Here is a 13,743-nt window from a genome sequence, read left to right as displayed (position 1 = left end):
CAGGGGCCGCTCATAGAGAAGCATCTGTAATACAGCGTCGGGAGGAAGGCAGCTTAGAGGAGCACTGAGATCCTTTTCTTAGTTTAACTTTAATCAGGAATTCATATATAGATATCTAGGTATGTGTTAGAAAGCTAAAAGGTTAGCTTGGACTGATCAATAAATAATCAAGCAGTATAGGTATTATTATTATTATTGCTATTATTATTCAAGGCTGGAAGACAGGGAAAATAATTTGGAATTAAATATAAGTTTTCACTAAGGCACTGACATCAACATTAGCAGGGTGTGAGAACGCTAGTATTCCTGTACAAAGTGTCTTGAGATCAAACTTTCAGTAAAAACAAACAAAACAAAACAAAAATGGCTCACATTAACACATACAAATGCTCATTTAACCTTGACTACAGACTGGTTTTACTACCTTCTAAATTTGGCTTTAAATACTCTATTTTATCTTCATATATAGACAAACTATTTCCCCCCAAATCATTTTAATATCAAAATTATTTTTTATATCTAGGCTTCGTCCATCTTCCCCTTGCCAGTTTCATCTTTTATATCCAACCTCCACCCTCACCCCCTCAATACCTCCAAAGTCTACCCGTATCTTTTTTTTTTTTTTTTTGTACTGAGCATTAAAGGGGTTTGTTCTCTATTCCTCACCTGTCAGGTTTACTGCTCCATTTTAATGCAGCAAAGAAAGAAAAAGAAAGGCTAAATGTTAGTTGGCCAATGGTAACAAGAGTAACCATGACAACCAAGATTTAACAGTGCTCAGAATCAGGGATATATAACACATTACAAAATGATAGCATATCAAAATATTTAAAGGCCCCTAAGCATGAAGCAAGTGGAGGACATGCGCGTACATGGCTAAGCAAAACATTTGTGTGTGTGTGTTAATGTCAGACTCGCTTTTTTCATCAATCTACAAAACACTGCCACAGTTAATTACATCGCAGGAAGTGTCTGATGGTAGAGAGATAATTTGATTTTTACAAAACATGCCATGAGACAACTGCTAATGTACTTAATGGGAATATAACCTCATTCCATATAAGAAATTAAGATAAAGAATCTTCAGTTAAGAGATACAGTATTCCTTTAATGATTTAAAATACCTGCAAATTGCATTGACCTGCACAGAAATTTGCACAATTGCATAATACACCACAAGGTAATAAAGTGGGAGAAATGATTTCTTCAAACACCTTTTGACAAGTAAGGTGATCATAAATCTTTTTCTTCTAGTAAAAGATTAAATACATTTTCAGTTTTGGAAAATATAATATTCATCATTATGAATCTACAGAGCATGACCCATTTATATAGCTGTGCTAATCCAGAAAAGTATTTTATTACCAGCCACTGACATGACAGATATTTTCCTAGTCACAGAGGCGCTGCTGTCTGGGAACACTTGCAGCTCATTCTCATAGACACTTTCACCTGTGATAATATGTGTATTGTTTGACCGTGTTCTTTACGCAGAGAGTATAACCTTCACCTGAAGAGAATTCATCTAAACAGTCTTCATGTTGAGGCAAATTGCAAAGTATTTAGTGAGTTCTCAAGTGCAAAAAATAAAGGTACCAGGTCCACCTCAATGCGAATGAAATAATATACACCCATATTGCTAGAGTATCTGGCTTTAAGGTAATCCAGTCCATTTCTTTTCAAAGTCCACATTTAAATTGTACAAACACACACATACAAAGTGAATAATGAAAATGATATCAAACACACAGGTTCTTTTTATTCTTAAAGTAATTTAGCTGGTTGTACCAGGTTTTTAAAAATTCCTACAAATGTTCTCCACTTGCTTATTTTTAATCAGTGAGGTCATCAGTGAATCAGCTATAGGAAAATCGATTCCTCTGATTGATGGGAAGAGAAATACCTAGTGAATTGCCAGTTTTGTGTATGAAAAGCCTGTTGAATATTAGGATGAACCAGTGCCTAGTGTGCGCTTCATTCCCTCTGCCACAGAAGTGTCAGCCTTACTGCACACATGGGTACATAGCTGGTACAAATATCTAAGTTTGAAATCTTTTGGAAGTGGTGTATTTAAATTACAGGCTGAGGGTTTTGTTACAGCTCTTGCCAGTCAAGATGAACGTGATAATCAGTGATGGAGTAAACAAGAGGAGGGAACTGAGTGTATCACTATTATTTGACTTGTGTAAATTTGATTATTCGGTAGCCCCCTGTACCATGCACTCTCCCGGGCACAAGGAATACAACGAGGAATAAGACGGAGTCCTTGACCTACAGTGTAGTGGGGGTAGAAAGCCAAGAAAATGGGCAATGGCAGTGATGGGGTAGGTTCTATAATATAGAGAAGTAGAAAGTGCTCTAAGAGCATAGAGCAGGGGACCCTAAGGCAGCCTGAACTGCTACAGCACGGAGGACAGTCACTCAGAAAGGCTTTCATTTAGTAAGTAAGTGGATCTTAGCTTCGCTTATTTCTAAAAGGTGAGTGAGTTAGGTTTTGCCAGGCCAGGAGGAGTGGTCGTGGAGTGAGCGGAAAGGCTTTCCAGGCTGAGGGAAGGCATTGCCCAGGGTGGGGGGGCGTGGCAGCCTATCTATCTCGTCATAGCATCTCACAATAGTCTGGACTGCATTTCTTTCTTTGATAACACCTTGGAAATATACGTACAGGGAGCCAATGCTGGATCTGGGAAAAGGTGAAAAAGCTGAAGTCTATATTTTAGTCACATCTACCTCATGGTCTTCACACATAAACATCTTGGGGTGGGGATGGAAATTATTTACTCTCTACAGTGTCCACTCACATTAGACTATTACTATTCAAGAATGTGAATTTGGTCTAGACCATGCCTTAGCGCTTTCCAACCTCCTAATCCTTTTTTTTTTCCCTTCCATACGACACGGTAAATACTTCTCATCCATCTTGAAATGCTTTTCATAGAGTCAGTCAGGTTAATATTTTATTTTAAGAATATTTTCTCTAGGAATAATTCCTGGACAGTTTTAGAACTAACGACTGAAAAGCCTTACATGTGTAGCAGATGTGCAGGGTAGATGAACATCAAAGAAAGAGCATTCAATTGCTTTATGGATTCTTTTTTCTTTGCAGGGGAGGATAGATGAAGGGCAACATGGAGTCATTTAGAAAACATACACACGCACTGGAGGCAGAAATAATATCGTATTAATTCTATTACTTGTTGCTTTTTTTAGGTTCTCAGATTAAAAAAGGTCAGCTATCTAATCTACATACTTACTTACTTATTTTATAAAAGTGAAGAAACCGAGGCCAGGAGTGGTAGCATGACTTTCTACCCCATATAGCCAGCTAGTCACAGAGCTGGGACTTGAACTCTCAGGTTCCCTGCTTCCTAGTTTAGTATTTATTTTTCTAAACTTTGCTACCTCTTCTCTCTGCAGTTTAAATTGTTAAATCGTTGTATGTATCACATATAGAGTACAGAATGTCCAAAAAATCCTAGTGCAAGAAAATTAACACTAAAGACCTACCAAACACATTTTACTGTTCTGATGGCCCTTTAGGCCCTTACAAAGGCTCCATGACATGTTTTGTCATTGATTATTAGTTTTTAAATGATTAAATTTAAAACAAAGTCAAATGAATAGAACGTGAAATGAAAGTGTGCTATTCCATATTAATATAATTAATAGGGATAAGTCTCAAAGTCTCCTCAGAGAGCTCAGTGAAATGTATTTCTTTATATGGACAAACCATCCACAGCTACAGACCCATCCCTAACACAAGTAGTCTTGTAAACAGGTGTGTATTACCAACAGGATGTATGTGAGTCAACAATATTTTATACTCATTCCCTACTCAAAGTAATAATGATGATGATAATAATAATGCATTCAATTCTGAGTCATTACCAATGACCCATGTATAAACTGAAAGGCACCTAAAAAGAGGGATATAGTGTGTTTGTTATATAATTTTCTTTGCTCACAATCCAAGCTATTAAAGACACTATTCATTGCCTACAGAAGATTTCCTCTTGAACTGTTTCATGATAATCAGGAAGGACATTGTTGGGTCTACTTGAATTTCAAGTCAGGAATGTTCTTTACTGCTGAAGCAAGCATTTCTATTTCAGAAATGCTTCATGGGCTTTCAGATGGTTAGCTAAATATACTTAGCATTCGAGGATGTGTGCATTTCCCAACAATTGCATTAGACGATGCTTACATATGCACACACTAAAATGCAACTTCAACAGTCATAAAAATCTTTAAATACGATGCCTCTTTTTGCAGGATTAGGAAAAATTATAACTGAGTTTATTTTTTTCAAGCACGTGTGGATAAAGAAAACTTTAAAAGGATTTCTAGTGGGTTGGCCAGAAAGTTCGTTCGGGGTTTTCCAGATGAAAACCCCGAACGAACTTTTTGGCCAAGCCACTAATTACCAAGCTTATAAACTTATTTCTTCACATTTACACAACTAATTCACAAGGCCACGCACATATCTACTGCGTGGCATGACTTAACGATAGCCAGAAAGATTCGAATGAAACAAACACCACTTAAAAAAAGGTAAGCATCTTGTTCATTTTGAGTAATCACGCACTGTCACGTGATGATATGATCTAGAAATGCAACTGTCAGCAACCACTTGTTTTCTGATCTGACTCCCACAGCAGGATGTGACCACTTAAATAAATATTTCACAGAAAACAATTAGAACTCTATTTTTACTTTTTTCTTATTGTATTCTCTTCTGGTAATAAGTGTGGTACCTGAACAGCAAAGCTGTTGCTTGGACTCGGGCTCACATAGGATTTCTTACTGTTCTGGAGTATGTGGGGACCTCGCACTTCCTGCCCTTAAGGTACAGACTGGGATGGGAAGATTGAAACCATCAACTAAGATATTTTGGCCTTCAAGCACTTGCTTTTTCAGCTATTATTTTATGGAGTGGACAATTGAGTGATCAGGAAAAATAATTTTTTTCTTTAGAAGAGGATAGGCGATTTAATGGGCTATGGTATGAACGTCTTTAACTAACTTGTCCTTTTTTTCTCAACCCTGGAATAGAATGGAATACAGCCTCATAAGAGAGAGTTTTTCAAGGGAGAAGTGTCTGTCTTGTCTTGAAAAGTATTTTTTTGAGTCAAAAGAAGAGCTTATGAAAAAAGAGCTATTCCAAGAACATAAGAACAAAGGAATGCAGGTAGGAATAATTAATGTAAACCCAATGAAGGGAGATACATGGGTAGGAAAAAGAGATAATGAAGACATTCTCATCTAATTTTGAAGGTCAAGGTTATAGTGAGGGAAGAAGAGAGTAACTTCACAGTAGCATTCTGACAGATGACACACTACAAAGGAAACACAGATTAAAGGTTCATGAAAATAAAATTTGGAATGGAAGAAAAGAAAAACTGATATAAAGGGAGAGAATTCAGAATTTAGTCATTCTACATGTTTAAGAGAGTAGATGTTAATTTTTAAAATTTTGTACATTATGATATTTTTAGGTCAGAAAGGATTAAGGGGAAGAAGAATTACTCACGTCTTCTATCCAACTGCCTAAGCAGTGACCTAGGGGAAGAAATCTTGCTTATGCGTAATGGAGGCAGAAATGGGATTGACAAGAGTGGATCAGAAAACATGGGTAAGTGCGGGTTATTTGCATCCCACCTGTGGCCAGACACTAAATCAGATTGATACTTGGGGGTATCAAGACTAAGGTTATATTTTTTTTAAAGGAAAATGGTACCTTGCATTTCCTCTTGGACACAAATAGGAAAGGGAAAAGTTCATCCTCTTCCTCTCTTTTCTTTCTTTGGTCTTCAATTTTTAGCCACTTTTGCTAACTTTTGAAAATAGCCACGGGGGTGGGGGGAGGGTGGGGAATCTCAGCCCACATGCAAGTTAGTTAGACTTATGAAATGGACACAAATGTGCAAACTTGACCTAAAACGATCCAGTGTGAGCTTCCTTGGGCTTATCTGCTTGTGAATGTAGTAACATCTCAGCTGTCATGCAAAGCGCTCGTTCTGCATAAGTAAGTATCTCAGAAGCTGGAGGGTGGGATCCATGCCTGCTGCGCAACAGAGTCTATACCACACGGTGAATGAGATTTTAAATAGCTGAGTCTTTACATTTTGTTCTACCGCTAATGGACACATTTTTTCCCAGTGATTATTGGAAGAAGTATATCTACTAAGATCAACCACACAATGACCCTAGAAGGATAATAAAGTCTTTGCAATAGAAATATTGGGCAAACCTACCTTTTATAAAGAAGAATAGCTATGACAATGCAGATGATAAAGACCACTGCAAGGACAGGACCTACAACCCAGATCAAGCCTTCTTCCTCATCTGTGATTGGCTGTGGATCCAAATCCATTGACACAACGGGATCAGAGTAAGGGCTGGTTGCATACATCTTCTGAGGAAAAACAGAATCTATGTTAGTTATAAAATAATGACTTTCTAGAAAGTATCTTTAGCATTAGAAGAAGCAAAGATTCAGAACATCGTGGATTTGATAATAAGTGTGTAAAATAAAAAAGGAGGGGAGAGAAAAAAGAGGTTTTGTAATTGAAATTTCCTTTAGAGTATTTTACAATAAAATCATTTTTGATGGTATAAAAGTTACTCCATAGATACTTTTTCACTGGGATCTATATGTGGCATATTAAATGATCTTATGAAGTATAAGTACCAGTAAATTAAGCAGTCACAAAATGTTCAATGAGCATTTACATTGTGCCAGTGTGTTACATGCAATGTGAAAAATAAACAAAAAATATTATAGTTCCAGCCATTAAGATATCATCTAAGATATCATCACTTACTCAGTTGAGACCAAATTAAAAGGAAACATTTATACAGAAAATATCAGTATTGCATTAAATTATGTAAGTAGTCCTATTTCTATTTAATTAATCTTATTACAGTACTGCTCAGAGGTTGGTATGACTGTTCCCAAGAGAAAATTGATGATAAACAGAAAAGGAAAACCTTAAATACACTCTTTGTGGGAATGTAAATTGGTACAGCCATTATAGAACACAGTATGTTGGTTCCTCCAAACATTAGAAATAAAAGTACCATATGACAAATTCCACTCCTGGGTATATATCCAAAGGAAATAAAATCACTGTCTCAAAGAGATATCTGCATACCTGTGTTCTCTGCAGTATATTCACAATATCTAACAAACACATGGAAGCAACATAAGTTTCTTTTTATGGATAAATATGGTGATATATATATATACACAGATACATACACACATAATGGAATATTACTCAGCCATTAAAAGGAGAAAATCCTGCCATCTGCGATGACATGGATGAATCTGGAGGGCTTTATGCTAAGTGAATTAAGCCAGACAGAGAAAGACATATATTGTACAGTTACAAGAAGAATGAGTTCTGAAAATCTAAAGTGCAGCAAGGTGACTATAGTGAGTAACACAGAATGGTATACCTGAAAGTTTCTGAGAGTAGATCTTAAACATTCTCACCATAAACACGAAACAAACAACAGTTAATTATCTATCTTGGTAACCACAGCATTTGTGTATACAGAGCTATATAAAATCATCACATTGTGCAGTTTAAATATGTGCCACTATATTTGGCAATTATTCCTCAATAAAGTTGCAAAGATAGATAGATAGATAGATAGATATGGAAAGTTACTTGGTGAAGGAAGGCACTGCATATCCATGGATTCTGTCTCTGTAATATCTTGTTTTGTTGTGTCCTATTTTAGACTCTCTCAGAAAAATATTCTCTTGACTCTGCCCCTCTTTAAAATACTATTTTTCCCAATAGAGACCAGTCCACATTCACGAGCTGCCCCACATGTCTTAAGAATAAACAAACAAACAGCTCACACAGCTCAATAACAAAAAAACAAACAACCCAATTAAAAAATGGGCAGAAGACCTAAATAGACATTTTTCCAAAGAAGACATACAGATGGCTAAGAGGCACATGAAAAGCTGCTCAACATCACTAATTATTAGAGATGCAAATCAAAACTACAATGAGGTATCGCCACACACGGGTCCAAATGGCCATCTTCAAAAAGTCTACAAACAATAAATGCTGGAGAGGGTGTGGAGAAAAAGGGAACCCTCACACACTGTTGGTGGGAATGTAAGTTGGCGCAGCCACTATGGAGAACAGTATGGAAACTAAAAATAGAACTACCATATGACCCAGCAATCCCACTACTGGGCGTATATCCAGAGAAAACCATATTTCAAAAAGATACGTGCACATGTACCTCATCCTCAGGTCCATCCACCCTCTTTCCAGTCTCACAGAACCACATTTCTCATTACCTCATTCATGTTCACCCAAACCATATCAAGAATTTCTTCCTTCCTCTAACAGTCTCCACTGCTGCTAGAGTTATGATCCTAAACTGCATCTGTAAAACCTTCAGGAGGCTCTCTGGGGATTCCTAAATAAAAGCTAGACATCTTAGCATGATTCTTAAGGGCCTCCACAATTTTGTTTGAAACTTTCTTACCACATATAACATGTTTCATCACAATAGACTTCTTGCTGCTGCTACCAAAATGCTCTATTCTCTCTCTTTAACCCTCTCACAAGTTCCACAACATTTAGCTCCCGCAATCCGACTCCAAGGCCTCACTTAAATTTTGCCTTCATTGAAGCTGCCTCTCCTTAACTGGAAAGTAATCAGTTATTTCACAAAATGTAGGTAAAAGTCATTTTAACAGTTTGAAGTAGTCCTATTTGTTTTTTAATGGTAGTGGCCAGACTCTATTTTGGTTTTTCATTTGTGTACATGCCTTATCTTCTTTAATGAAACTATAAACTCCTTGAAGGTAAAGATATACATACAATTTGTGTTTGTATGCTTAAAGCAGCAAGTACAGAACTTTGCATTTAGTGGGTTCCCAGAAAATCTTTGTTGAATAAAATAAAATGCCCATTTTTTTCAAATGGCTGACATTATTAAAGCATGAGAGAGTATACTCACTTTTCCACTATCAGTAAATATATTTAATTATTTTCAGTCTGCATTTTTTAACAATTTGGGCATATATTCTGAATTTAAGTAGGACAAATTCAGCAGTCAATCTGGAGAACACATGCCCACTAAATGCCTGTATGCTATTCTCCCTTTCCATTTTCCTATGTCCAGGAAAGAGATTGACAAGACTTTCGGATTTTCTAATGCATCTAAAGAATACAAAAACTCAATATGTTTCTAACCTTCTTAGAGGCAGATTACAAAAAAACAAAAAGGATATGTACAGTGTAAGGATTTACACAAAGGACTTAGCAAATACACTCTATGTGCAAGAAACATGATTCTTTTATATAATTGTTTGTTTTGGTTTAAATTTTCCCCTTTCCATTACTTGTAGGTCACACTCAAATTGTTTGGGAGACTAAAGTAAGCAAAACTCTCTGATTTGAAATTCTTTACCAAGAGCCTTTGAGATAATAATCTTGGTTAGCCAAGATGGAAATCTAAGCCGAGGTTTATTCCCAAAGTACATAGATTTCCAACCCAAATCAGGAAACAGAGACATGTGAAAATGAAAAGAAAACAGAACGGTAAAATGATATCAGCCTTATGAAAAGTAGAATTTGTTCAGTATGTGGGAGTAATGGAAAAGATGAAACGTTTGGTCATTCTAAACCAGTCCTTTGATATTCTTAATGAGGCAGTTAATTGGGGAAAAGCTCATGTCTTTGGGGGGAAGGGGGATATTTTCTGTATGCAAATTATCATCCCACCCTTGGAGTAGTTAGGCACTTTAACAATCACTCTTGAAAATTTGAGGTTTACAAAAGACTGTATCACTACCAGCATTATACTAGCTGGATACAAGTCTCTTCTATAAATGCTGGCATGAACACACATAGAAAGCATAAAGGAAATACTGTTAGCTTTGAGAGCGATGTTGAAAAAGATGATGGAGAAAAGGGGCAATTTAGACAATACATATTTGGGAAGAAATCCTAATTATATAATTAATGAAACAGTGAGATGACATACTAAGGGAAGAGGTAAACTATTCATCAATGGAACTATTCATCAGTGGTGATACATTTCAACACTAGTTGAAATGTATCAACTAGTTGAAACATCTGTTAGAAACCAGAGTCTCTGACAGTGCACGATCTGATGAGATTCCTTTTTGCTGGATTCTCTGATCTATCTCAGTGCTCTGAACGTGCTTTCTGAAACGTCCTAGAGCTATTTAAAGAAAACGTCTTTCAAATATCTACAAGTCATTAAAAAAAGGATAAGATGATTCCAACATTCCATTCCCTTGATAGTCTGCCTTAAAACCTTCAACTAGGAAGACAAAGCATATCTGTGCATTAAAATTCCAGGAAGCCCATCACTTTGTTTTCAAATGACATCCTGTGCACAAAAAAAAAAACCAGGCAGAAAGGCTGCCTTTGTGTTTTGATTTTCCACGAGGGAATTCCTTCAGTCATTTGAAGAGAAGCCCCACTGTACATGCTAACACCTGATGTGGAGAAATCTTTGATATATCTCAGACTTCCTATACCAGGGAAGGGACTGGCTCTATCTAGTTGCCACACCTGTCAGTTTTAAGCCCCATTAGAAAGGTATGGTTTCGAATATGTACATTAAATGTTAATGTGAACCACCACTTCAAAATCTACCTCCCTCCCATCTACAATTTCTCACCCTCTCTCTCTCTCTGTTTTTAACATTCAAAGCAGCTGAAGCACAAAATGACATAAGAGCAAGATGAATTACATAAAAGAAGACAACTCATTATTTAGAGTACCTTAGGAATTCTCTGTTTTATTGAATTGTTTTCTAACTTTCTTGGCTTTTCACTGATAAAGTCCCTGGTAAACTGCTATAATTTAAAACACAGGCTATGCTTGCCTTTTCCTAGATAGAACTTCCCTTGAATCTGGGCAGAAAGCACTATGGGTTCACTGGTAGTTATAGGAGAATAAAATACATACAATCACCCCACCCCATCAATATTTTCACATACTTGGAAATGTACTATGTTTAATCTCAGAGCTTGTTAGTTACTATTGTAATCACACAGGCTAAGATCTACTAGGTATTATGCAACATACCTAATATTAAATATGTATTTGAGAACAGTCATTTTAATAGGATGAGGAAGGAGATGAGCAATGATGGCTGTCACCCTCCTATCCAGATGTGTGTCACATCAAAAGGTCTTAAGAACCATGCCCCTATAAAAGGCATCCAAATTGGAAAGGAAGAAGTAAAACTGTCATTATATGCAGATGACATGTACTATATATAGAAAACCCTCAAGTCTCCACCAAAAATATTATTAGAACTAGTAAATACATTCAGTAAAGTTGCAGGTTACAAGATTAACATACAGAAATCTTGCTTTTCTATACACTAATAATGAACTATCAGAAAGAGAAAGCAAGAAAACAATCCTGTTTAAAATTGCATCAAAAAGAATAAAATATCTAGGAATAAACTTAACCAAGGAGGTGAAAGACCTATACTCTGAAAACTATAAAACACTGATGAAGAAATTCGAAAATGATAAAAAAAAAAGGGAAGATATTCCATGTTCTTGGATTGGAAGAATTAATATCGTAAAATGTCCATACTACACAAGGCAATCTACAGATTTAATGCAATCCCTATCAAATTACCCATGGCATTTTTCACAGATCTAAAACAACACTAAAATGTATATGGAACCACAAGATTCTGAAAAGCCAAAACCATACTGAGAGAAAAAGAACTAAGCTGGAGGAATCATGCTCCCTGACTTCAGACTATACTATGAAGCTACAGTAATCAAAATACTATGGTACTGGCACAAAAACACAGATCAGTGGAAAAGAACAGAGGCTCTAGAAATAAACCCATGCACCTATGGTCAATTATTCTACTACAAAGGAGGCAAGAATATACAATGGAGAACAGACAGTCTTTTCAACAAGTGGTGCTGGGAAAGCTGGACAGCTACCTGTAAAAGAATGAGATTAGAACATTCCCTCACACCATATACAAAATAAACTCAAAATGGATTAAAGACCTAAATGTAAGACCTGAAACCATAAAACTCCTAGAAGAGAGCATAGGCAGAACATTCTTTGACATAAATTGTAGCAATTTTTTTTTTTTTGGACCTCCTAAGGCAAAAGAAATAAAAGCAAAAAACAACAAACAAAAAATGGACCTAATTAAACTTAAAAGCTTTTGCACAGCAAAGGAAACCATCAAAAAAACAAAAAGATAACCTACTGAATGGGAGAAAAATATCTGCAAATGATATGACCAACAAGGGCTTAATATCCAAAATATATAAACAGCTCCTACAACTCAATATCAAAAAAAACAGACAACCCAATTAAAAATGGGCAGAAGTCCTGAATAGACATTTTTCAAAAGAAGACATACAGACAACAGGCACATGAAAGGATGCTCAACATCTCTAACCATCCGAGAAATACCCATCAAAACCACAATGAGATATCACCTTAAACCTGTCAGAATGGCTATCATCAAAAAGACCACAAATAACAATGTTGGCGAGGATGTGGACTAAAGGGAACCCTTGTACACTGTTGGTGGGAATGTAAATTGGTGCAACCACAATGGAACACAGTATGGCGGTTCCTCAAAAAACTAAAAATAGAACTACCATATGATCCAGCAGTCCTACTCCTGAGTATGTATCTGAAGAAAATAAAAACGCTAGTTTGAAAACACACAGGTACCCCAATGTTCATAGCAGCATTATTTACAATAGTCAAGATATGGAAGCCACCCAAGTGTCCATTAAGAGATGAATGAATAAAGAAAATGTACATATATGCAATGGGATATTACTCAGCCATAAAAAAGAATTAAATTATGCTATTTGCAACAACATGGATGAACCTAGAGAGAATTATGCTTAGTGAAATAAGTCAGAAAAAGACAAATACTGTATGACATCGCTTATATGTGGAATCTAAAAAATAAAACAAACCAATGTATATAACAAAACAGAAATAGACTCATAAAGAACAAACTAGCGGTTACCAGTGGGAAGTGGGTTAGGGCAAGAGAGGGGTGTGGGATTAAGAGATACAAATGCCAAAACAAAAAACAAACAACAACAACAAAAAGAACCATGCCCTATCAATTTGGCACTTCATAAACTAGATGTCCATCTAAATTTCCTGTCATTAGGGACACAGCCTTACTTGTAACGAAATCTCAAGCAGATTACTCAGCAATGTTCAAAGAGTAGGCAGCCTGTTACTACATCTAAGTTAGCGAAATGTCTTGAGAAATAATTAGGGTGCATGTACCTATGTATCCCCAAATAACCAAATTCTGGTGAAAAATGTATAAGAATACCATAGGAAATTAGATGGAAGCCATCACAATGAACTTACAGACTCTGCGTGTTCCATCACTGCTAACACAAAGAAGACATATTCTTGACCACTTTGGAGTTGCTTGTTTGTAAATCCACCATAATGTTTGTCATCCCCCAGGGTGAACTCAGTGGGAAGGACATCAAAGTGAGCGGCAATATATGGCTTCAATTCAACTTCTCTCCCATAACGGATGCTTCTGCGTTTCCTAGATATCTCTTTAAGCAGCTTAAGGAAAAAAAGTGGGAAACAGAGAAAGAAATGTAAACAACAATAACCCAACTTAATGGCAATTTAATGGGAGAAATTAATTCAGGGCTGGGAACAACCCAAATACAATGTGTCCACAATACGCGTA

General features: G+C 36.3%; 1 protein-coding gene across 16 annotated transcripts in view; it reads right to left on the bottom strand.

Annotated features, from left to right (window-relative positions):
- The window catches only part of PTPRD (protein tyrosine phosphatase receptor type D), a 530,039-nt gene that overhangs the window by 125,306 nt on the left and 390,990 nt on the right, over positions 1 to 13,743 (bottom strand). For 12 of the 16 annotated variants that reach the window (XM_057548419.1, XM_057548420.1, XM_057548424.1 and 9 more), the window contains 2 exons: positions 13,404 to 13,613; positions 6,252 to 6,412 (listed from right to left, as the gene is read on the bottom strand). In XM_057548419.1, coding sequence (XP_057404402.1) covers positions 6,252 to 6,412; positions 13,404 to 13,613 — 371 coding nt within the window. The remainder of the gene's footprint in view (positions 1 to 6,251; positions 6,413 to 13,403; positions 13,614 to 13,743) is intronic. The other 4 variants (XM_057548421.1, XM_057548435.1, XM_057548433.1 and 1 more) reach the window with 1 other exon arrangement.

Source organism: Balaenoptera acutorostrata, chromosome 6 (genome assembly GCF_949987535.1).
Source record: "Balaenoptera acutorostrata chromosome 6, mBalAcu1.1, whole genome shotgun sequence".
Classification (NCBI taxonomy): Eukaryota; Metazoa; Chordata; class Mammalia; order Artiodactyla; family Balaenopteridae; genus Balaenoptera; species Balaenoptera acutorostrata.
This window is presented reverse-complemented; position numbering and strand designations above follow the sequence as displayed.